The sequence below is a fragment of the Suncus etruscus genome, chromosome 3 (genome assembly GCF_024139225.1).
Source record: "Suncus etruscus isolate mSunEtr1 chromosome 3, mSunEtr1.pri.cur, whole genome shotgun sequence".
NCBI lineage: Eukaryota > Metazoa > Chordata > Mammalia > Eulipotyphla > Soricidae > Suncus > Suncus etruscus.
The window spans coordinates 4,288,810-4,312,391 of NC_064850.1; the positions used below are offsets into that span (position 1 = coordinate 4,288,810).

Here is a 23,582-nt window from a genome sequence, read left to right on the forward strand (position 1 = left end):
CTAAACTCATTGCTCTTTGTGGTGAGCTTCCTGAGGTGAGCTGGAACTTCCAGCTCTTTTCTCTTTTGTGTCTGAAAATTATTATTGCAAGAATGTCTTTCATTTTTCTTAAAACCCATAGATGAGTGAGACCATTCTGCATTTTTCTCTCTCTCTCTGACTTATTTCACTCAGCTTAATAGATTCCATGTACATCCATGTATAGGAAAATTTCATGACTTCATCTCTCCTGACAGCTGCATAATATTCCATTGTGTATATGTACCACAGTTTCTTTAGCCATTCGTCTGTTGAAGGGCATCTTGGTTGTTTCCAGAGTCTTGCTATGGTAAATAGTGCTGCAATGAATATAGGTGTAAGGAAGGGTTTTTTTTTTATCTTTATTTAAACACCGTGATTACAAACATGATTATAGTTGTATGATTACAGTCATGTAAAGAACACCCCCCTTCACCGGTGCAACATTCCCACCACCAATTTCCCAGATATCCCTCCTCCCCACCCCCCTACACCTGTACAGGCTTTCTACTTCCCTCATTCATTCACATTGTTATGATAGTTTTCAGTGTAGTCATCTCTGCAACTGCACTCATCACTCTATGTGATGAGCAAGGAAGGGGTTTTTGTATTGTATTTTTGTGTTCCTAGGGTATATTCCTAGGAGTGGTATAGCTGGATCGTATGGGAGCTCGATTTCCAGTTTTTGGAAGAATCTCCATATCGCTTTCCATAAAGGTTGAACTAGACGGCATTCCCACCAGCAGTGGATAAGAGTTCCTTTCTCTCCACATCCCCGCCAATATTGTTTATTCTCATTCTTTGTGATGTGTGCCATTCTCTGTGGTGTGAGGTGGTATCTCATCATTGTTTTGATTTGCATCTCCTTGATGATTAGTGATGTGGAGCACTTTTTCATGTGTCTTTTGGCCATCTGTATTTCTTCTTTGTCAAAGTGTCAAAGTGTCAAAGTGTCAAAGTGTCTGTTCATTTCTTCTTCCCATTTTTTGATGGGCCAAGGTTGTAATCTTAGGTAAAAGATTGGGTCTTTTGATTCCATTGTTGTTACCTTGGCTTGAATATTTAGTTCTGGGTTTTTTTTTTTATGACTTCCAATGCACCTGAGACCACTTCACCCCTTGTCCTTATCCTTTCATAGAAACTATATATATCAAGAAAGCACTCTGTAATTTGCTTGCTCTTTTGTCATACCAAAAAGACTATTATAATTTACCCAAGTAAAAATGACATGGAGACAAGAGATAGTATCATTTTGAAAATAACTTGGCCCTGAGCACTGTCAGTAGTGACGACTGGACAGAGCCAGGAGTAAGCCCTAAGCACAGTCAGGTATGGCTGAGCATACTCCCAAAACTAATAAATTACTGAAGAGTAATACATAGAAATGACGAACAAGTTTATTAAAGCCAAGTAACCATGAACAACTAGAGTGATGGCATCAAGGGGGTGTAGCATTGTTTCTAAGTAAGACAAAGGATTTATTAAAGCAAGAGGCAAGAGTACATAAGAGACAGAGAACAGACATATTTTAGAGAATCACTCTTTTAAAGAAATTTCTAGGTTTTATATATATATATATATATACACACACACACACATACACACATTAGTAGCAAAGGGCAAAAGGATATACACAAATAGAATAAATTAATTAAGTGTGGAAGTTGCATGGGAGAAAAGCAAGTCAGTAATTCCCTCTACCAGACAAGATAGCTTTGGATTCTAATCATGTTTGGTTGCTTCTCGAGGGGTTCCAAGGCAATTATAAACTGTCGTGGTATGAGTGGTGTGATTTTTATAATGTAGATGTTTATAATAAGTGTTTATAATAAACTTATAAGTTTATAAATTGAGATCATTTGTAGGTCACTCGGGCCTTTCTGTCCATTCTAGCTCATCTTAGGTCTGCTTTTCACATTTTGGTAATCTGACATCTCTAATGCATCCATTTAGCTTGGCATTCACATACCAGATTTCTCAGCTATGTGTTTGAACCTGCAGGAAAAAATATGATCAAAGATAGAAACTGATCAAAGATGAAAAAGGAAGTGAATGTGGACATGTTAAGTAAAGGATAGGATAAGACTATTACCAATCTTGTATAAGCACATTCATCTTTGCTTAAAAAAAATAGGAAATTATGGTTAAGTTTACAGTGTCTGCAGAAGGGAATATTTTCTCATGAGAAGTATTTTTCTGACCTGTTCCCCACTTTTCATCATTTGCTCCCCATATTTTTACTGACCATTATCCTGGCTCAGGACTTCTTTGTGGTTCTGTGATTTGTAGAAAGTGGGGCCTATGTGAGGGGTGTTTTGGATGATAGAAGTTACACCAGAATCATAGAGATATGGCTGATGATTAAGGGGTATATGGATAAAGAAATTTAAGCTCTGATTTTACTAAAAGAGTCCTGAATTCAAGCTAAGGAATTTACTTTTTATGCTACAGGCAATGTGATATGAAAATAATGAGATGGAACTGATTAAGCTGATTTTTGATTAGTAATTTAGTTTATTTCTGCCCTAAAGTATTTTATAGTAGATTAGGATAACACTATCCATTATAGAAATTGAGGGTTTTTCAAGTGAGAACCCACAGAATAATAAGAAATTAAATTGGGCCTAAAATACCCAATGCTACATTTAGCCAAAATATTTTATTTCACTTTTTATTATTGTCTTAAGCCATTTTTTCAGGAGGTACCATCATTTAGAAAGGTGGCAATGATGTTGGTTAATGCTTCCTTTTAGCATTTTTCCAATATACCTGCTTTTAGTAGTAGTTTCTTAATAATTTCTTTAAGTATAAAGATTAGTTAAAAAGGTTTCATTTGTAGATGATTCAGTGGAGCAGTGAAAAGTTTCATTTAATAAACAACATATATATTTCTCTCACTTTCTCTCCTTTAAAAATATCTAGAAAATGTCATCTACTATGGACTGAACATTTCCAGAGCTAATTTGGGAGTGAAAACATAAGCAAACAGTTTTCTCTTTCAAACTCAATTCTTCCCACTGCCTCAGGGACTTTTTCACTTTGTTCCTCTCATCTGTATCTCTCATATGATCCTTGGACCTCTTGTCCAATTTTCTCTTACTAAATTCATGTTAATTTATTAAAATCATGGCTTCTTTCTTTCTCTCTCTCTCTTTCTCTCCCCCTTTCTTCTTTCTCTTTCTTCTCTTTCTTTCTTCTTTCTTTCTTTCTTTCTTTCTTTCTTTCTTTCTTTCTTTCTTTCTTTCTTTCTTTCTTTCTTTCTTTTCTTTCTTTCTTTCTTTCTTTCTTTCTTTCTTTCTTTCTTTCTTCTTTCTTTTTTCTTTCTCTTTCTTTCTCTTTCTTTCTTCTTTTTCTTTCTTCTCCCTCACTCCTTCCTTCCTTCTTTCCTTCCTTCCTTCTTTCCTTCCTTCCTTCCTTCCTTCCTTCCTTCCTTCCTTCCTTCCTTCCTTCCTTCCTTCCTTCCTTCCTCCTTTCTTTTCTTTCTTTCTCTCTCTTCTTTTTTTTTTTGTTTTTGGGACACACCCAATGATGCTCAGGGGTTATTCCTGGATATGCACTCAGAAATCACTCCTGGCTTGGGAGACCATATGGGACACCAGGGGATTGAACTGTGGTCCGTGCTAGGTTAGTGGAGGCAAGGCAGACACCTTACCACTTGTGCCACTGCTCTGGACTCCATGATGGTTTTCTCTCTGCTTGGTGTTGTCACATAAATTTCTGCCTTCACTCTTTTTCATCTTGTTTTTGCTCTTCTGAATATAATTTCTATTGAGTTGTCTATAAGCCTTTTATTACTTTATCTAGGCTGCTGTTACAAAGTTATTGTATTGATTCATGATTTCTTTTCTTCTTAGTTAAAATCCTCATCTTGCTTTTATTTTACTCTCCTGACATCAGTTTTTTATGATCATTATTTTTTTTATCTCTGTTGAATAAATTAGTATCTCATTTCTTCAAAGTCAGTATGAAGATTGATCTTGTCCTTTTGTTTAGAACATATTTATCTTCTTTTCTTCCTTCTTCATTTCCCTGATCTCTGTTAATTTCTGTGCAGCAGATAAAACAGTCATTCTTAGTAAAACTTTATCCAACAATCACTTTGTGCTTATCTGGATTCTTGTCTTTATTTTTAATGACAGGTGAAGGCCTGAGGATGACAAGTAATGACATCAAATTCTGAGAAAGAGGATGTGTCTGAATGTGGTAGAGTACTACTGAATTCAACATGTAGTGTTAATATCTGTCCAGAGACAGCTCTTAAATTCTGATTAATTTGAGGCCCGATCAAAGAAGTTGGGGACTTGTATAGTCATTATAGCTCCCTGAAAGGTTAGAAGCTAGGAAATTATGTCTTAGTTTCTCAATTTATCATGTGCAAGAGGAAAAGCCTTGGGGAATGGTAGGCTTAAAATCAAATTTTTGTTCTCAGTGGTCCGAGGAACTTGTGCATATTTAGTCCTGTTATCCAGAGCTAGAAAATTTAGGAGCAAGTCCCATGGGGGCAACAATAAAATTTGGGGCACTGGATTGATTAGACTTATCTGTGGACAAACTCCTATTAAGCAAAGCTGGAGACATCATTGCATCAGTGGAACCAATCTGGGAGAAGTGGTGGGAAATTCTTTCACATGTTTGGTCAGGTTTCCAGAGAATTAATTACAGAGTCCATCAACACGGTAGCTGCAGAAGCCTAAAGTTTAGGTAAGTGGCTGGGAAATTATATAGTCAAACTCCCTCTAGAAAGAGGCCAGGAGCTGGGTCTGCCCTCTTTGTGTGGAGCCCCTAGGTCAGTGATAGTTCTAGTGTCTGTTTAAAAGCGATTTCATTGTTTTCTATGGTCTTTGGTGGTGGTGGGGTCCTAAAAGCTTTAAGTGTGATGTAGTAGTTGAGCCTGTGGGGACTTGATACATATTCCAAACCCTTCCAAACTCATCACAGAGAAGCTAGAAATTGGGGCTCTCCCTTATTGTCAGGTACCATGCAGGTGGTAGAGTGGATGGTGTGGGGCTATTTGCTTTCATACCTGTTACATGTAGAAGTCACTTGCCTAGTTTCTGGATGTCTCAGGTGGAACTAATCTATTTGTAGCTGTTCTTTCTGTGAATATATGGGACTGTCAGCTACCTTCTACTTTGCCTTCTTGCTAATATCACGTGATGTTTATTCATATAAAGCAATTTAACTATGTTACAAGAATGAGTTTTGTTTTTATTTTTGTGTTGTTTTGGTGGCTACACCTGGAGATGCTCAGGGGTTGCTTTCATTTTGGTGCTGGGGAGGTTCACTCTTGTTGGTACTCAGGAGATTACTGACCCGCTGCTCTTGCCCTCTGAACTTTCACCTCTTCTCAGAAATTAGTTTTTGTTTTAAAACATGGAGATCCTACCCTGATTTTGATACTTATCTCATTTCTTGGCAATAAAAGAAGAAAGCAAAGTGTTGAGCCAGAGACAGGGATTTGAAAGACCAAAGTGCTGAAATAGTATTATATAAGTAAGATTAATGATAATGGCAATGAGAGTCAGAGACCAAGGGTGCTTTGGGTAATACTTTGGAAAGACATGGTCTCTTTGAGCAAAAGCTGTCCAAAGGCATGAAGGCCTTTGAAATATAGGGCCATTCTTTGAGGCCTAAAAACTTTTGAGATGCAAAATTCCAGTTTTGGAGTGCCAGTTCCAATGCAAGAACAAAGCCCATGCTGAAATTATTTAAAAGAATTAATAAATCATCCACAGCTCTAAGATCTACCCCTTGGCAACACCCAGTAACAGATTGGGAGATAGTTTGGGAGAAACTTTATGAAAACTTCAGAGGCAAAGGTGCATTTCTTCATGCACTCTCCACATCTTTGCCTGAAATGTGTACATTTAGTGCCTTTCTCTGATCTGGGGCAGCAACAATATTTACTGGTATTATTTTTCACTCATTATTGTGGTTGTGTTTATTATTTTTTATTAACATTTTTATTTAAACACCTTGATTACAAATATGATTGTACTTGGGTTTCTTTCAGTCACGTAAAGAACACCCCCCTTCACCAGTGCAACATTCCTATCACCAATGTCCCGAATCCTGGTTGTGGTTTTGATGACTATTACACTTATGGCAATATTCCAAAATATAAATCTGGAAAAAAAAACCAGACATAATATAGAAAGGTTAAGATTTCAGAACCAGATGTAGAGCTGAGGGACCAAGGCCTAGCAAGAGATGCCGGTGGCTCTGGGACCCTATGGATCATCCTAACCGAGTTGCTTTGACCAGTTGAAGATAGGTTTTGTGATGGGTTGTGCCATGAGCATGGCAGCTGGGATGCTCTTCAGCACCTTTTCCTGTCTGAGGATTGGAATGAGGGATTGGGAGCTGATGGGTGGCTTCGGGAAAACAATGATGCAGAGTGGCGGCATCTTTGGTACATTCATGGCTATCAGGATGGGCATTCAATGCTAATGGAGGCCATGGTTGCCTGTAACATCTATCTCTTCCCATCATTCCCAAACCATGTACTATAATAAAAATTTGGGAAATGAAAACAAAATTCAGAACCACAGAAAGAAAACTCCTTTGAAGGAAAAACAATTACATTCACTAGTCTGTTGTATGCTCTGATAGTTATAGCTGTGTTAGCTACTTAGTAATATTAGTATCCTTGTGCATGCATATTACAGAATGTGGGCTTATATTTTTCAAATTCTATGTTATAAACTGTATTATATAATAAGGGTTTCAGCTTGATCATTTCAACGGGTGCATAGTTCTTTATGCCATGTCATGGTTTGTAGGTTTTTTTAATTGATTGCTATTCAAACTTTTAGAGTTGCTTTCAATGTTTACTATTATAACATGGTATACATACAAAGATTTGGGGAAATATCTATGATTTTGTATTTTTTAATTAATTGGAAGCAAATACCATATTTACTCTGCTAGATGATGGGAATTGGCAGGGTTTCCAGGAGGGTGAAAGTCTAATACTGCTCAGATCCAATATGGCCTTACCAGGTCCACTATCAAGGAACAGCCACCTTTCAAGGGTTAAATTCTATCCACTCTCCTCAAAATTTCCTTCAGGACAGCTTGGAAGTATGGAAGATTAATACTACAATACTTTCTCCAAGTATTGAGGTTACTTGGTACATTTAAAAGAAACCTGATACAATCTCTCCTTGAGTGTGTTTATATAAGGAAGAACTTTTATTTTATTTTATTTTGGTTTGGGGCCATACCCAATGATGCTCTGGGGATACTTCTGGCTCTGCATTCAATAATCACTCCTGGTGGGTTTCAGGGACCACATGGGGTACTGAGTAGGCATAGGAGAGCCTGGACTGGCTGTGTACAGAGAAAGCTCTCAGAGACCCACTATACTATCTCTCTGGCCCCAGGAATGACTATTAAATTAAATTAAGAACAGTTAAAATATATTATGAATTATGAGACAAGCTGATTTTACTTCTAAGATAAAACATGCAGTTACAGATTGTTTGCACAAGTTCCACAGAGATGCTTCCACTCATGAAGAAAATGTCATTTTTCAGGTTCTGTAATTCAACGTAATGGTTCTGTTATAAGTAAACAATGTCAATTATTTTAAACATTTGGAATTTCCCCCCCTCCCTTCCCTGCTGCTGCTATTTCAATGGCCAGGGGGTGTATAAGTCAGGTTGTGGTATAATTCACTTAGGAAAAAGTCATGATGAGAAGTTTGAGTTATTAATATATGATAAAATGCCCAAGAAGCAGACTGGAATCTAAAACCAGTATTTTTTTTGCAGAAAAGGGCTGGTTTTTTTTTTGTGTTTTTTTTTTTTTTTTTTTTTTTTTTTTGTTTTTTTGTTTTTTTGTTTTTGGTGGGAGGACGGCTACACTCCACAGTAATAAGTCTTAGTCTTGGCAAGGAGTGGGAGAGGAGCATACTGGGTGCTGGGCATCAAACTCAGGTTGACTTTGGTTGTGTTCAAGGCTAGTTCCCAACCTTCTGTATTATCTGTTTTAGTTCCATGGCTCTCACCTTCTTCTCGAACCCCAGAAGAGAGTTTGCAGTTTCGATCCTTGAGCTTCCCCTTAAGAAACAATACAGCCATTGCTGGAAGCCCAAAGCACTGCAGACTGGCATTGGGCCATCATGGTCATGAGGGAGACAGTGTTCTCCTTCGGAGCAGTTATTGCCTCTTGAGAGACTTGGGGCATAACCTTAGGCAAGAGGAAAAGGCTTCAGAGAGTAAAGGCAAGGCTGAAACTCAAAGTGCTTTCAGGGATTCGATTCTGCTCCCTCAAAATTTTATGTTGATGCCCCACATTTGCAGGCTTTTCTGTTTGATTTTATTTGGAAATAGGGATGCAATCCAATAGGACTGAAGTGATTAGGCTTGGCCATCATCCACCATGGAGAAAAGGGGAAATGTTGATATAGCAGAAAAATACTGGGAAACACCCAGGGCACGCTGTTCTTGTGTAGAGTAAGGCAGCTACAAAACGAGGGAACTTGGATTGAGGGATTTGGATTGCAGGCAACAAGCAACATCTGGAAGAGCCAAGGAGGGGCTTCCCCTAGAACAGTCAGAGAGAACATGCATCATCTGTCTACACTTTGAATGCAGAAGTCTAGCCTCAGACCTGTGAGAGAACTGATCTGTGTGGTTTTTAAGGCATTAGTTTTCAGTATTGTGGGGTCCTGGGTTCTGAATAAGAAGGGATGCCATTTTGTAAAGGCCACACGTCAGGCTACTTCTTAGGTTCTGAACAAGGAGGGACGCCATCTTGTAAGTACCACATGGTGTAAGCTTCATGCTAGGTTTCCTTAAGCCTATTTCCATCAACACCGCCCCAGACTATCTGGCCATACCAGATAGCCTATCAAGGAACAGTAGGAAAGTTCCCCTAGACAATAGCCAATCATTTTAAAGATCATCAAAAAGCTAGAACCTACCTATATTCCCCTCCCTATATAATCCAATTCATGACCTTGGGTGAGGTTTGTCTCCTATGAGAGACAACCCTGTCCCATCAGTTTGGAGCTGTTGGTAGATTAAAGTTTTGTTTAGCTTCACTCCAGTCTGTGGTTTTGTTCTTTGACTCCGGACCTTAACAGTACTTTGTTAGGACAACCTTAGGAAACAACTTTAGTCACTCTGCTGTACTCTACTATGGCTTCAGACTCATGTCTATTATAGCTTTAAAGAGCCATATGACCGGTTGGGGTTCTTCTAGACTGGAGTAAAGGGAGCACTTGTTCTTCACCTTACCAGCAAGCCTTCTGGATAGTGAGTGTCACAGAACTGTAGTATTTTCTAGTAAGACCAAAGAAGAGAAGGAGATGTGTATACATTTAGTAACATTTATTTATGCATTCAGTATCAAGTACATAAGTGCAAATATCGAGTCCATAATTAAATTCATTAGGAACTACAGCGTAAATAATACAAATTGTAATAAAGTCAACATGCTGGTACTTTGTAATTACCATACATGTAAATCAGCCCATCAGTCCCACACAACAAAAGTAATGCGTGTTAGTTTGAGGTTTATTTATTTTATTTATTTATTTTAAGTTATACAAAACTTATTACCATATTGACAGTCAACTCTTTTGATTTTTATGTTGTGTGTGTTGGAAAAACACTAAAACATCAGTCTACAATTCTATATATTAGTATTAAAGATTAATCCAACCAGCAACCCAAGGACATAGAAGCGATTTTCACTATTGCATCAGTGCACTTGGCAGGAAAGGCCTAGCCACGGGAAACATTAGAAGCTACAGAAGCATTGCAGAGAGGAGGAGGAGGGGAACACTGAAGGAGGAAAGATAACTTGGGCTCTCACCATCATGCACTTTTTTAAGCAACACAAAATTAAAAACCACATCTAATACACTTTTTTTCTATACTTTAGTGCTTGACACAAGTGACTCAAATTTCCTAAAGAGTACAGAAACAGCCTAAAAACAGCTGTTTTAACGGTTGTCTCTAAGATTATGGTACTGGGGCGGGGGAAGAAACGATCAATTTGCAGTAACATAGAAGAACAGCTGTTACCACGACAGACATTCCTGTGTATGTCCAGTCCCTGGTGAGGTTCTGTTCACTCAGCATGCCTTTTGGCTCCTGGGATCTTAGCCTGAATCCTAAAAAAGACAATTGCACAAGGCAGTAATTTTCAGAAGGATAGACACTGGGTGATACACTTCTATGTGGTTTGTAGAAGGATAAGGTAATGCAATGGCATCTAGAAAGATGGTTTGCAGTGTTTGAAAGAGGGGATGCCGACATCACCGTTGGTCCCACAGTATAGAAAGAAGGACAGAAAATGAAAGAAAGTGAGAGGAGAAGAGAGAATAGACAGGAAGCAATGGGGAACAGATGATGGGGAACATCAGTGTTGTGAAGGAGTCGTTTTATGAAATATCCAAGCCACAGACCCAAAACACTGGCACCGAGAGATCCAAATATCAATAATCAAACTTACATGATGCCTGTCAAGATGGGAGGGTGGGGTTTTTTGGCATCACGTCCAGAGGTATTCATGGCCTACTTTTAATTTCTCTTTCAGGGATCACTCCTTGTGTTTGGGGAACTATAGGAGGTGGGTGGGATCAAACCCAAGTTGGCCTTCCTCATGTACTATCTCTATGGCCATGACTCAGGTTTAAATAGTAATGGTATTAGTAAACAAGCACAAAGTCCTAACTTTTAAATATTAAAAAAAATTTGATTTTAAAAAGAATTTTTAAAATGCAGAGGATTTTAACAATGTACATATAAAAATTTTATCTTGTAATCAATGTTACATCTGTTAAAATAGTGCTATTTATTATTTAAGATAAAGGTTATCAACTCCCTGTTCATGATTGATACAGGATGATAAGTACAAGTGGTTAAAAACAATGATTTAAAAGATTAAATTTTTTTTTATTGGAGCCGGAGAGATAGCATGGAGATAGGACGTTTGTCTTGCATGCAGAAGGACAGTGGTTCGAATCCTAGCATCCCATATGTTCCCCCAAGCCTGCTAGGAAAAATTTCTTAGCCTAGAGCCAGGAGTAACCCCTGAGTGCTGCCAGGTGTGACCCAAAAAAAAACAAAAAAAAATTTGTATTAACTCATTTGTTTAAGTTAGACTTTATAATCAGTTGATTTTCCAACTGATTTTTTTCTTCCAATTCATTTTGTTCTTAAAATGTGAATCTTTACTTTCTGAAATAATATATGAGAACTATATAACTTTCCATCACATAATAAACAATTGATTACAATTTAACCTATTATTTTAATAACCCCCTATCATCCCTGTTTAACCCACTCGAATGCCTGCTAAGACATCTCTCCATTCTAGGAATTGCTCTAGGTCACTTACTTTTCCACAACAGCATTTATGTGAGTCCTCACAAGTCCCAGGTATTGGTCAATCTGTGCCTGTGAAGACAAAGAAGCCTGAGCACAACCAGAGAATACAAGATCAAAATTTAATGTACATGTCTGACATCACATAGAACTTACCTGATGTTTAACATACACAACAGGTAGAGTAAACATTGAAACCACAGCTGGACCAAAAAAAAAAAAACAGAGCGTTAAAATTCTGAGCATAATAATAAATTCATTGAAACATTTCTTAGTTACATATTATTATATTATTATTAATGTCAAGCTTATAAATAATCCAATCACAGGGACCATATAGGGAGCCTTTCCAGATGTTTCAAGAATGAGGGAAGATGGTGGACCGACCTTCTGAGACCAAAATGCTTTTCCATCTATAACTGCTGTTGCAGATACACCTTAGGAATACAAACCAGCTGTGGTAGAAGGAATACAAAATCCTCAGCCAGACAGGCTATTGATATTATAGATACTATCTTCTTTATTGCACTGTAATGGTCAGGGAAATGTTCTGCACTTGTATTTGTTCCTGAGAAACCACCCAAACAAACCACCAGCCTAGGAAGTTGGATGTTCACAGAAGGTCTGGGGGAAGCCCTGACCTGCTCGGTTGCTTTTTCTTACCCATGAGCAAGAGGGTGAGGCCGTTGAAGAGTGCGCCCACATAGGTCAGAAGCCACATCAGGACAGCAAACTGGAGAATGAAATGGTCACTTTTATTAGTGCTTTTCTAAGACTAGAGAAATGCCTCATTTACTCAGTTTTTTTCCTCTTTTTTCTTTTTGGTTTTGGGGCTACACTCAGTGGACTCAGAGGTTACTCCTGGCTTTGCTCAGAAATAACTTCTGGCAGGCTCAGGAGACCATATGGGACACTGGGGATCAAACCTGGGTCTGTTGCGGATTGGCCGAGTGCCCTACCCACTGTGCTATCGCTCCAGCCCTACTCAGTTTTTCTCTTAGATTAGAATGATAGTCAACATAAACCAATGGTCTGATAGAAAATGTAAGCCTATGTAAAGGTCTTCACAGAAGGACGAAAGAGGACCAGCTCGACTTCTCTGAGGAACCTTAGGACCTTTTTGTTATAAGAGTTGAGAGAATCAAAGAAATAAAAACCTAGGGCAGGGGCCAGAGCAGTGGCACAAGCTTTGTGTCACTTGCATTGTTTGCCTTGCCATTGCACTTGTTTGCCTTGCATGCACTAACCTAGGACGGACCACGGTTCCATCCCCCAGTGTCCCATATGGTCCCCCAAGCCATGAGTGATTTCTGAGTGCATAGCCAGGAGTAAGACCTAAGTGTCACTGGGTGTGGTGCACTGACCCCCCCCCAAAAAAAAACAACCTAGGGCAGAGGTCACCACACTGGTCCTAGGCCTCCTTTGTAAGCACCCATTGTTCAGATCAATTTTGGTTTTTTTTTTTTTGGCTTTTGGTTTTTGGGGCACACCCGGCAGTACTCAGGGGTTACTCTTGGCTATCTGCTCAGAAATAGCTCTTGGCAGGCACGGGGAACCATATGGGACGCCGGAATTCGAACCAACCACCTTAGGTCCTGGATCGGCTGCTTGCAAGGCAAACACTGCTGTGCTATCTCTCCAGCCCCTCAATTTTGTTTTTAAATGGTCACAGAAATTGGGACCATTGTGGAGAGACCTTGCTAATCCCATGGTGGGCATGGTGCACAGCTCAGCAAGCATAAAAAAGCTAAAAAATAAAAGTAATAAATAGTTCTATAAAATCCAAATAAGAATTTCATTTCATGATATGCAAGAATGAAATTCAATTTTCACTCTTCATAAATAGTGTTTTATTGGCATTCCATCAGTCATTCATTTATGGATTTCTACTGGATGTTTTACTATAGCGCTAAAATATAATGCCTTCCAAATACTGTGTAATCCCAGAATTTAAAATATTTGTGACGCTTTAGAGATAAAATCTTGCCAATTCTGAGCCAATCCACAGTTTGCAATCAAACAATCAGAAGTGCTATTTCTAAAAGTCTTAGATATAAACCACGATATCTTTGTATCTCTTTTCAGCCATTATTTGGCAAAATGCAACTCTAGAAAAGCACCTGGAGCTCAAGGCCACTTTTTCTTCTGCTTCTCCTTGAAGAGCTACAGGGTAGATGCCAGTTCAAGACCTTCAACCTCAGGCCTTGAGTGAAAGTGCTTGAGCAAGCACAGGAGATTCTAAAACCCACCCTCTGCCCAGTCAGGATTGTCTTTGCCTTCCCATGGAAGCCACAAGGTGGATATAGCAGCTTTTTCACAGAAACACAGTGAGCAGTAGGAATAATATTAATAATATTAATATAATAATAATATTCCACAAGGGCAGTAGGAATAAGATTCAGATGCCCAGTCCTCTACTCTTGAGTGACCCAACCCACAATGAGTACTGTTGTAAGGAGACATGAAACTCTATTATCTAAGTCCTGAGTTTCTTTCAGTTAAAAAAAAGAGCAACTTACATTTTTCATATTTTTCAAGCTGGTATTTTATTTTAAAACTAATGTTAGGTAAGTGACCAAAGAACTGAAGATGATGAAGAGAAATCACCAGCGTATTGAAAAAAAATATATAGCTACAGGTTGAATGTATGATCTGCGATTGTTCTCAGCTCTGTCAGGCCCCTCTCAGGTACATGTCTTTTTTTTTTTTTTTTTTTTTTTTTTTTTTTTTTTTTGGTTTTTGGGCCACACCCGGCAGTGCTCAGGGGCCACTCCTGGCTGTCTGCTCAGAAATAGCTCCTGACAGGCACAGGGGACCATATGGAACACCGGGATTCGAACCAACCACCTTAGGTCCTGGATCGGCTGCTTGCAAGGCAAACACCGCTGTGCTATCTCTCCGGGCCCTCAGGTACATGTCTTAACCTCTGAGTCATACTTTTGGCATCTGTATAGGGATGGGACTAGGCTTGAGATGGGACTAGGCTTGAAAGTTGGAGACTCTCTGACTTTGGAAGAGAATTAATACTTGTGTTTTTTTTTTGTTTGTTTTTGTTTTTTGTTTTTTGGGCCACACCCGGCGATGCTCAGGGGTTACTCCTGGCTGACTGCTCAGAAATAGCTCCTGGCAGGCACGAGGGACCCTATGGGACACCGGGATTCGAACCAACCACCTTTGATCCTGGATTGGCTGCTTGCAAGGCAAACGCCACTGTGCTATCTCTCCGGGCCCTTAATACTTGTTTTTTATTCACTACTCTGTGGTGGTTTTATAATACCTTTTTTGGTATAAATAAATATTAGTATTTATTATACCATTAGGGTAAAAAAACTCAAGTGAACAGCTAACACAGCTGTACCTTCAAGGAATCAACCAGGTCCTGAACAAGGAAGAGTCGCCTCAGTTCTTTCAGTGTGTTGTTCACGTAGAACTGCAGGCAGTCCGTGTACTTCTGAATCTGCTCCTGAGAAAGGGTGATCTCCAGCTCCAGGTAGGTCCTGTCAACAAGTCATTCCCACAGGAGCTCCATCAGAAGGAATCGCAGTGTGTGTGTGTGTGTGTGTGTGTGTGTGTGTGTGAGAGAGAGAGAGAGAGAGAGAGAGAGAGAGAGAGAGAGAGAGAGAGAGAGAGAGAGAGACGATATCCATTCCCCCAAATTGCAGAATCTTCATTTCTTCTTTGATTCATGGAGACAAGTTGTCTTTTTTTTTTATTTACTGTGGGAAAATTGAATTACAAATCTTCACAGTAATATTAAAGCATTCAGTAGTAATGAATGAGGGGCATTCCCACCACCAGTGTTGTCCTCTCTCCACTCCTATTCCCAGCATGCATTCCTCTTCCCCTTGTCTTTTTAAATAAATATGGTAACTGGAAATTTAAACTGCTAGTAGCTGGCTGTATGTTTTTGTCATCCAAGACTAAAATTTCATGTTTAAATTCTGGGACTTATATTCAGGTTTTATCTAGGAAGCCTTGAAAGTCAAGTGATCTGAGCCATGTGGACTTGCTCACAAAGTCTATATTATAAGAAGTGGCATTTCTAGGAGCTGTACTTTTAATGTGTTTGATTGGTGAAATTTCGCTCTTGGGTGGCTGAACCAGGCTGGTTCATACTTATGAATACACCTACCTTCTGAGTTGGATATTCTCCTATAATGTGGACCAACCTCTGACCCCTTTCATTTCCTCTGCTTTGTTTCATGACTGCTGTGTTGTATATATAAAATGGTCCTATCCTCACCTGTCTCTGTGATTAAGGTAAAAAGATAAAGGAAGCAACATTTGGCCTGAGTTTCAGGAAGTCAACGATGAACTTTTATGGCTTTTCTCTTCTTTATGAAAAATAAAACTTATTTATTTTGATGGTAGTGTATCCTGAGTCAGGTATTCATTCCTTTTACTGACAAAAACTTTTTGTCAATGGAGAGAATTTAGTTATATTTGTCTCCTTCAAGCAAAAAAATATATGGTAATAATACCCAAAGGCAGTAGAGTTTCGGGACAAGGGGACTGGTCCAGAGGAAGCTTGTCACAAAGAGCCAGCGAGTTCAGTTAGATCAGGGAAGGGTTGGACCACTATGGCAATGACAGTGTTAGAGGCTGAAAGTGAGGTAAATAGCTTTTCCTCCTTAACAATAAGTCCCCATAACACAGGGGGTTTCCCTCCCTCCTTTATGAACCTAGAGGTCTCAGGTCTTGTTGCTACTAACCAGTGAGGGCAAGCCAGGAGGATTCACAGGCCACTGTGCAGCTGTTCCTACATGTCCTTTCCAGGACTATGAACCCTCCACTCTTTAGATAAGGAGAAGAGCAAATTTGCAGGAAATCAATACTGAGTGATGGGGGATGTGGGTGAAGGAGGAGGAATGGGATTCTATCCCCTAAAAGTGGCTGTGGCTCATCGCTAGAATCAGGTGATGACTAGGGGTGGAATTAAAAGCCACCAGACTGGCAGGGATAATGGCTCCTTCTGCCATATTCTTCATGTCCTCTGAGAATATTAATCTAACAAAATAGCCTGATCTTTGATATCTATTCATTCTACACTGATGATGGGCCAGTTCAGAACTGCATTTGAAGACTGTTATGAACTTGTATCCCACAAAGGGTTGATTCCTTGCTATTAAGCCTCTGGAGAGAACATGAAAATAAAATCCCAAGCCCTATGGTCTTGGCTTTGCTCTATACAAACCTCCAATGACTTTGTACAAGTCACTTTACATCTTAAAAACCTCAGTTTTTGCCTTCCATAAATAGAGATGATAGCATAATGCTCTGCCTTCTCTCTCCACAGAGTTATGAGGTTTTTACCATCGATACACTCTTTAAATCATAAAACATAGAGCACATGGAATAGATTGCCATTACCTTTAGGGATAATTAAATATAAAATCATGTTAAGTATAATTTAGGTTAGACATTATATGAAATAACAAAGGCACAGGCTTCATACTTAGTTAGCAGTCACTGAACAGTAAAGCCTTAATAAGAAATGTGAGAGAAAAAAAAAAGAAATGTGAGAAGAGGGAGAAATAATTTGGTCTTCAAAATTCTCCAGAACCCTAAATTTTAATTTTAATTAAATTTTATTTTATTTTTGCCACATCCGGTAACACTCAGGGGTTACTCCTGGATATGCACTCAGAAATAGCTTCTGGCTTAGTGGACCATATGGGACACCGGGGATTGAACTCAGGTCTGTCCTGGGTCAGCCACGTGCAAGGCAAATGACGTACTGTTGCTCTATCGCTCCGGCCCCCAAAAGCCTAAATTTTAGTTGAGTATCCAGAGGTATTCGAGGCCTCAGAGGAGCATGACTCAGAGAGGTGTTAGGAACCGAAATGAGGGAGAGGCCAGAAGTCACTTAAAAGCTTGGGCCAGGTCTAATTGGGCTGGATACTCACTTGAATGGGTGGCCCTCGTCGGTTTTCTGCACAGCTTGTAACACGGACTTGTAGACACGGAAGCTGATGGTGGCAGAGAGCGCGGCCAGGGCCAGGTAGGCCACAACACTCACAACGCTGAATTGGGTCAGGGAGAAGAGCAGCAGCAGGCAGCTCCCGAACACTATTCCCGTCTGCTTGATGTCCCGCCAGTAAAGTAGGTCAATGGCTGTAGGGAGACACAAAGCACGCACCCCCTTTACTACAGAGATGCCTGGGACCCACTCACCAAAGCCTGGGCTGGAGAGGCTTCTCACCTGGCCTGTGGATTCCTGAAAAAACAGATTAGGAGACATAGGGCCATGCATCGGGCACTTACTGTCATTTCATTTTGCATGGGAAGGAAACTTTGCTGTTCTGAGGATAGCTCATAAATTCAGAGATGAAAAAAAGGCAGTTGGATGTCCAGTCGCCAAAACTATGAATATATTTTGCTGGGCTACCATATCAGGGATGTAGTCAAACAGTCTGTCTACTGTTTGAAATAACAGTAGACATTTTAGAGAAAATTTTAAGAGCTCATTTTCTTCTCCTGGATGGCAAGATTATCTGTGCCCTTCATGGGGACAGGTGTACATCCGTCACACAAGGAAATGGTCCAGCAGGTAAGAAGGGGTGGCAATGAAGAGAAAAAGGTTTCTGGAAATGTTGACTGTGGAATCATGGTGGTAGGTACAGGAGACCTCAGTCAATGCCAAAGGCTATGAATAGCCTGTCTCTCAAATAAGCAGGACCTAAGGTTTAGGGACTTTTTCATGAAATTCTGAAGTGACATTTGAATTAGCCAATTTGGTACAAAGTTGACATTCTTGCAATAATAATTTTCAGACATAAAAGAGAAAAGAACTGGAAGTTACAGCTCACCTCATGAAGCTCAATGCAAACAGGGATGAGTTTAGTTAGAGAAATAACTATGTTTTGAACTATCCTAATAATGAGAATGTATGAGGGAAAAAGAAAGCCTGTCTAGAGTACAGGCGGGGATTGGGTGGGGAGGAGGGAGATTTGGGACATTGGTGATGGAAATGCTGCACTGGTGATGGGTGGTGTTCTTTACATGACTGAAACCCAAACACAATCATGTATGTAATAAAGTTGGTTAAATAAAAAAAATAAATTAAAAAACAGAAAAAAAACAAAGTTGACTCACATTCTGTGCCTAAATATAGGCTTTAATTTTTTATTGATTAATATCTTTATTTAAGCACCCTGATTATGAAAATGTTTGTAGTTGGGTTTAATGTTTTTATCCCATTAAGAATGTCTTTCAATTGTGAAACTAAAATTAAAAGAATAATTTTTGATATAGAATGAGAATATTTTGAATATTTTAGTTAATATTTATGAAAAAAGCATAGAAGCCTTACTGAAGAATATATACACATTTATTTTCCAATTAGGTAAGTAATAATTTTTCTTATAGCTGATATGTAAGTTTAAAGTATAGAAGATGTTCATTTTTATTTTGGGGTCACACTTACCATTGCTAGGGATTATTGGTGGTGGTCAGGGGAGTTTACATGGTGCCAGAGAATAAAACCAGGACAGCTATGTGCAAGGCAAGCGATTTTGCCCTGTACTATTACTCTGACCCCACAATGTATTACTTTGGTATTATTATAATATTGCCATCTGAGTGTATGAACTCAGGTAATAAATTATTTTTGGAAATAAAATGCCTTCTAGTTTGGATTCATAATCTCTTTGTAACTTTGAAAAATACACACTGTTGATATAATCATTATACTACCCATTATTTCCAGAAATTACTCATTTTCTAGTTGCAAGTTTACACTTTTTGACTAATAACTCATTGGTTACCCCATCTTTTCATCCTTTTACTTTTACCTTTCACTTAATCATATTGTGATTCTACTTAGTATTTCTACAAGTCTTGTTTTTTAAGATTGCATATATATTATTATATCATACAGTATTTGTCCTTGACTGTGATCACTTAGCACAATGCCCATCCACATAAATATGGGTTTTCATAATAAAAGGCTTTTTATAGAATGCTGTGTCAACCTTACAGAAAGAAAAAAATAAGACACAAAATTCCCTCTCTCAACCAAATTAAAAGGGCAGTGTCTTTTACTATTCATGTGCAGTGTACCTGTAGGCACCTAATTTATAGAATATATTAGTCTTTAGCTTTAAAGAAAATGGGGTAATCAATGAGAAGCTTAAGAGACTAGAGTGCTACTAAAAAAGAGAAGAGGCCATGGACCCTACTGGCCTGACATTGTAGTGGAGACAAAGGAATGTCCATATAGATTTATCTCAAGTATGTTAGGGAATAACTTTGAGATTTAAATGAAGGAATTAAACACAACAGGTTAAGGATGCTCTACCAATCTGAGGATGGGAAAAAATACTTACTTTTGTGTAAATTTTCATCCACACATCACCTGTTATCATCCATTCTATTTACTTTCCACATAACACCATGATCTGGTTCACCAATGAAAAGTATATGCTTTAAGTATGTTTGGGATACATCAAAAATGTTTAAGTGTTCTACTGAGTAAGGACAGTTTAACAAGTAGGTTTCAGGACAAAGGCCATACATTTCTTCTCAAAGTCTCTTTCTTTTCCCAACTCTAATCACATAATACCTCTATGGGATTTCTCTATGAGAATTTTATTCCTTGACATCTATCCTTTTTATTTTCAGAGTACTTGTCATTTTCTTTAAGCAAATATCCCAGAAAGGGATAATGTGGTCTGGACAGGTAGTACAGCAAGGAAAGCACTTGTCTTGCATGCAACCAACCTGGATTTGATTCCCTGGTATCCCATATGGTCCCTAGTCTCACCTAGAGTGATCCCTCAATACAGAGTAAGCCCTGAGAATATATGCCATAACACTACCCCCAACTCAAGAAAATCCAGAGAGAGAGATCATGCATTATAGTAAAAATTGATATAGAGACAATGCTTGCCATTTACAGCAAAGTTCAAATGAGCTCAACAAATGATTTTCCTCTAATAATACTGTTGGGTAAAGAAGAGCTATTTTTGGATGCCATGATCCTTAAGAACCTAAGAGGAGGAAGAAGGGAAATTGGAAGTCCTGATTCCTCTGGGGTTGAGGGAACCTGGAGATCATTAACTGAGGTGAGCTTCAATCTAGCAGGACAATTGCTCCAGAAGCACCTAGAACTTCCCCTGTAGTATTGTTTCCTGAGGGTGAGAGGAAATGAAAAGGAGATTATATCTGAAGTGTTAACCTCTTCCACACTTGTGTATTTGTTTGTCATTGAACATAGACTTGGTTCAAGTCCCAGGTTTTGTGCTAGGTGGTAGAATTATCAAAATAAGCAAATTGTTAAAGTCAAAATGAAAAGAAACCCTGTATTAATACTATTTAGTTTTCTATATGATGAAGCCCCAAGATTCATGCAGTAGATACATCTAGAGATGAACACGTGAAAAGGCAGATTGATCTTTACAAAGGGGGCTCTCTTCAGTAGTTGGAAGATGGACATTGCCTCTCAGTGCAGGGCACAGGGGACCCTGCTCATAATTCTCAGAGGAGACAGAATTTGTTGTTTTCAGGTGTGCAGCCTTTTTACAAACTGTTTGATACTTGTTAAAAATAAAGTGTTTTGGGCCAGAGAGATAGCATGGAGGTAGGACATATGCCTCGCATGCAGAAGGACGGTGGTTCGAATTCCAGCATCCCATATGGTCCGCTGAGCCTGCCTGGAACGATTTCTGAGAGTAGAGCCAGGAGTAACCCCTGAGCGCTGACAGGTGTGACCCAAAAACCGAAAAAAAAAAAAAAAAGTTCTCCGTAGGCTTGTGTAGACAGGCTGGCAATTGGAAGGGCAGGCACTACTAGCATTTACTTAGAGTTTACTGAAGAAACTGGGCAGACAGTTTTAACACTGTTAACAGTTAACTAAGTAAAAACTAGTCTGGTATCTAGTTATTATACAACCAGCCTTTCATCCACTTGCTAAGATGGCTGAAACTTTCTAATTAGAAAAATTAAAAAAATATTTATCGTGTGTGTGTGTGTGTGTGTGTGTGTGTGTGTGTGTGTGTGTGTGTGCGCATGCGCTCAGGGTATGAGCTCTGTGCTCAGAGATAATTCCTGGCATGACTTGTGGAACTACATGGGGAGCTGAGAATGGAAACTGGGTTGATTGGATACAAGGTTCCAAGAAAAGATTAATATTAAAATAATTGTATACTCATTCTGGATGCATTGTGACAAGATTATCTGTTTACATACATCCTAAAATGTTCAAAGTGCTTTTAGATACTATTTCTAAAATCTTATTTCTTAAATCTTAAAAGGAACTCTATCACATTGGTTTACAGTAGCATAGGTAGCCAAAAGTTATAAAACTTGAAGACTGAGTCATTAATACAACAGTTTAAATACTTAAGCTTGATGCCTTTTCCAAAACAAAACATAATGTTTTCCAAAATAAATCTTTCACATTGTGTGGTTATAAATTAAATAGTCCCAAGGAAGGATGAATTAATTTAGGAAAATCTGATTACAGTTGGGCAAATCTGATTATATTTAAATCTATTTCTGTGGTAAGATGTGTAAACTGAATTTTTTTCCTTCAATTAAAGTGAGTTGCTATCAACATTATAGTTACTGGCCACTTATTTAGTAAGCATAGAAATGAAGAATGATAAAAATTTGTTCTTGCTTTTAAGAAACTGAAGACCTGAATGTGAAGATGAGACAATCATTTGAAAAATGCTTAACCAATGACAATGTATTTTGGGTGACCAGAAGTAGCAAGACCTGAGTTGAAGAAAGGAAAAGTACTGGCAATGATGAGAAAGATGATGTCAGATATTTTGTTATGTGTCAAATAATTTATTAAGAAATGGAGTGAATAAAGGAAGTATTATGAAGGATTACTGTTAACAAGAATGGCATCTTAAAATGTAGGAAAGGGAAGAAAACTTAATGGAGAGTAAAAGCAGCATTCCAAAGTTGGGTGACTAAATCATTAGTATTATTGACAAAAATCAGATATCAGATGATGAACTGACTTTTGAGAAGTTGGCACTTTTAAATTTCCAGGTTCTGATATGATGACACAGGAGGACTAGGCCAGGGTACAGATAAAAAATCATTTAGGAAGATTTGAAATTGACAATAATATATTGAGGTTATTTTTTTTGGAGGGGGGTTTCAGTCCACACCCATTTGATGCTCAGTGGTTACTCCTGGCTAAGAGCTCAGAAATTGCCCCTGGCTTGGGGGGACCACATGGGATGCCGGGGGATCAAACCACGGTCCTTCCTTGGTTAGCACTTGCAAGGCAGACACCTTACCTCTAGCACCACCTCACCGGCCCCATACATTGTTTTTAAAGCTTAGAAAAATATATGAATTTTTATAGGTATTTTCACAGTAGCCCAAAATTAAAAGGGCAATTATATATATATATATATATATATATATATATATATATATCCATCAACATTCAGATGACTATGTAAAATAGGTATCTGGAAATAAAGAACAGACATTTAATAGAGTTGAATATTTATATATGGGTCTGTACTGAGTGGAAATGATAGTTGAAGTCATTAGAATAGAGATTAAGGGATGTCGTCTAGGGTGAAACCTTCATCAAAGAAATAAGCGCTAAAGTGAGTTCTGTGAGTATGGCTTAGTATATACAACTGTCTAGGTTATGAAAGTCTAGGAGAAAAACTTTCCAGAAGATCACAGTAGGCTACAGTGTGGGATACTATAGATATAATGGAAATAAGAATTGAGCAAACACCACTGGATCTGAAGAATGGAAACCCACTCAGAGCTTGGCAGAGTAGTGTTAGGAGTAGGAATGAATGCAGTAGTTAAATAAGGGTAATTAGATATTAATTGGTTAATTAATTAAAATGATGTAGAAAGTTTAAGCCAGTGATGGTACCAAAAAAGTAGTGAATCAAACAGTAACAGGGGCAATAGCCAGTAGTAAAATTTTAGGTTGAATATTAAGTACATTTAAGAATGTTCTAAGAATATTAGTACAAAAGAAGAGCTAAGGAATCTGGAAAGAGGAATTATTCGAAAAAAAAAATCTTAAAGAAAATTCGGGAAACAATGGGATTAGTCATTGTCCTTTCCTGGTAAAGAAAGAAGGGGAAAAAAGAATGATGAGAGTATATAGATGTGACTATATGAGTCAAAATATTTCAGTGGAAGAAGATTTTGCTGAAAGAAAAAGGTGCATCTACTCTACTTTTGGAAAATGAGTCATGAAGTCTTTCTGAGATCTAGAAGGACAAG

General features: G+C 38.5%; 1 protein-coding gene and 1 pseudogene across 2 annotated transcripts in view; one reads left to right on the forward strand and one right to left on the reverse strand.

Moving 5' to 3' along the window:
• Positions 1–6,228: 6,228 nt before the first annotated feature.
• Positions 6,229–6,468, forward strand: LOC126004120 (reactive oxygen species modulator 1-like; annotated as a pseudogene).
• Positions 6,469–9,341: 2,873 nt separating this feature from the next.
• RTN1 (reticulon 1) overlaps positions 9,342–23,582 on the reverse strand; it is a 226,029-nt gene continuing 211,788 nt past the window's right edge. For both annotated transcript variants that reach the window (XM_049770367.1, XM_049770368.1), the window contains 6 exons: positions 17,267–17,474; positions 14,719–14,857; positions 12,024–12,093; positions 11,517–11,563; positions 11,374–11,432; positions 9,342–10,144 (listed from right to left, as the gene is read on the reverse strand). In XM_049770367.1, coding sequence (XP_049626324.1) covers positions 10,102–10,144; positions 11,374–11,432; positions 11,517–11,563; positions 12,024–12,093; positions 14,719–14,857; positions 17,267–17,474 — 566 coding nt within the window. In that variant the 3' untranslated portion in view covers positions 9,342–10,101. The remainder of the gene's footprint in view (positions 10,145–11,373; positions 11,433–11,516; positions 11,564–12,023; positions 12,094–14,718; positions 14,858–17,266; positions 17,475–23,582) is intronic.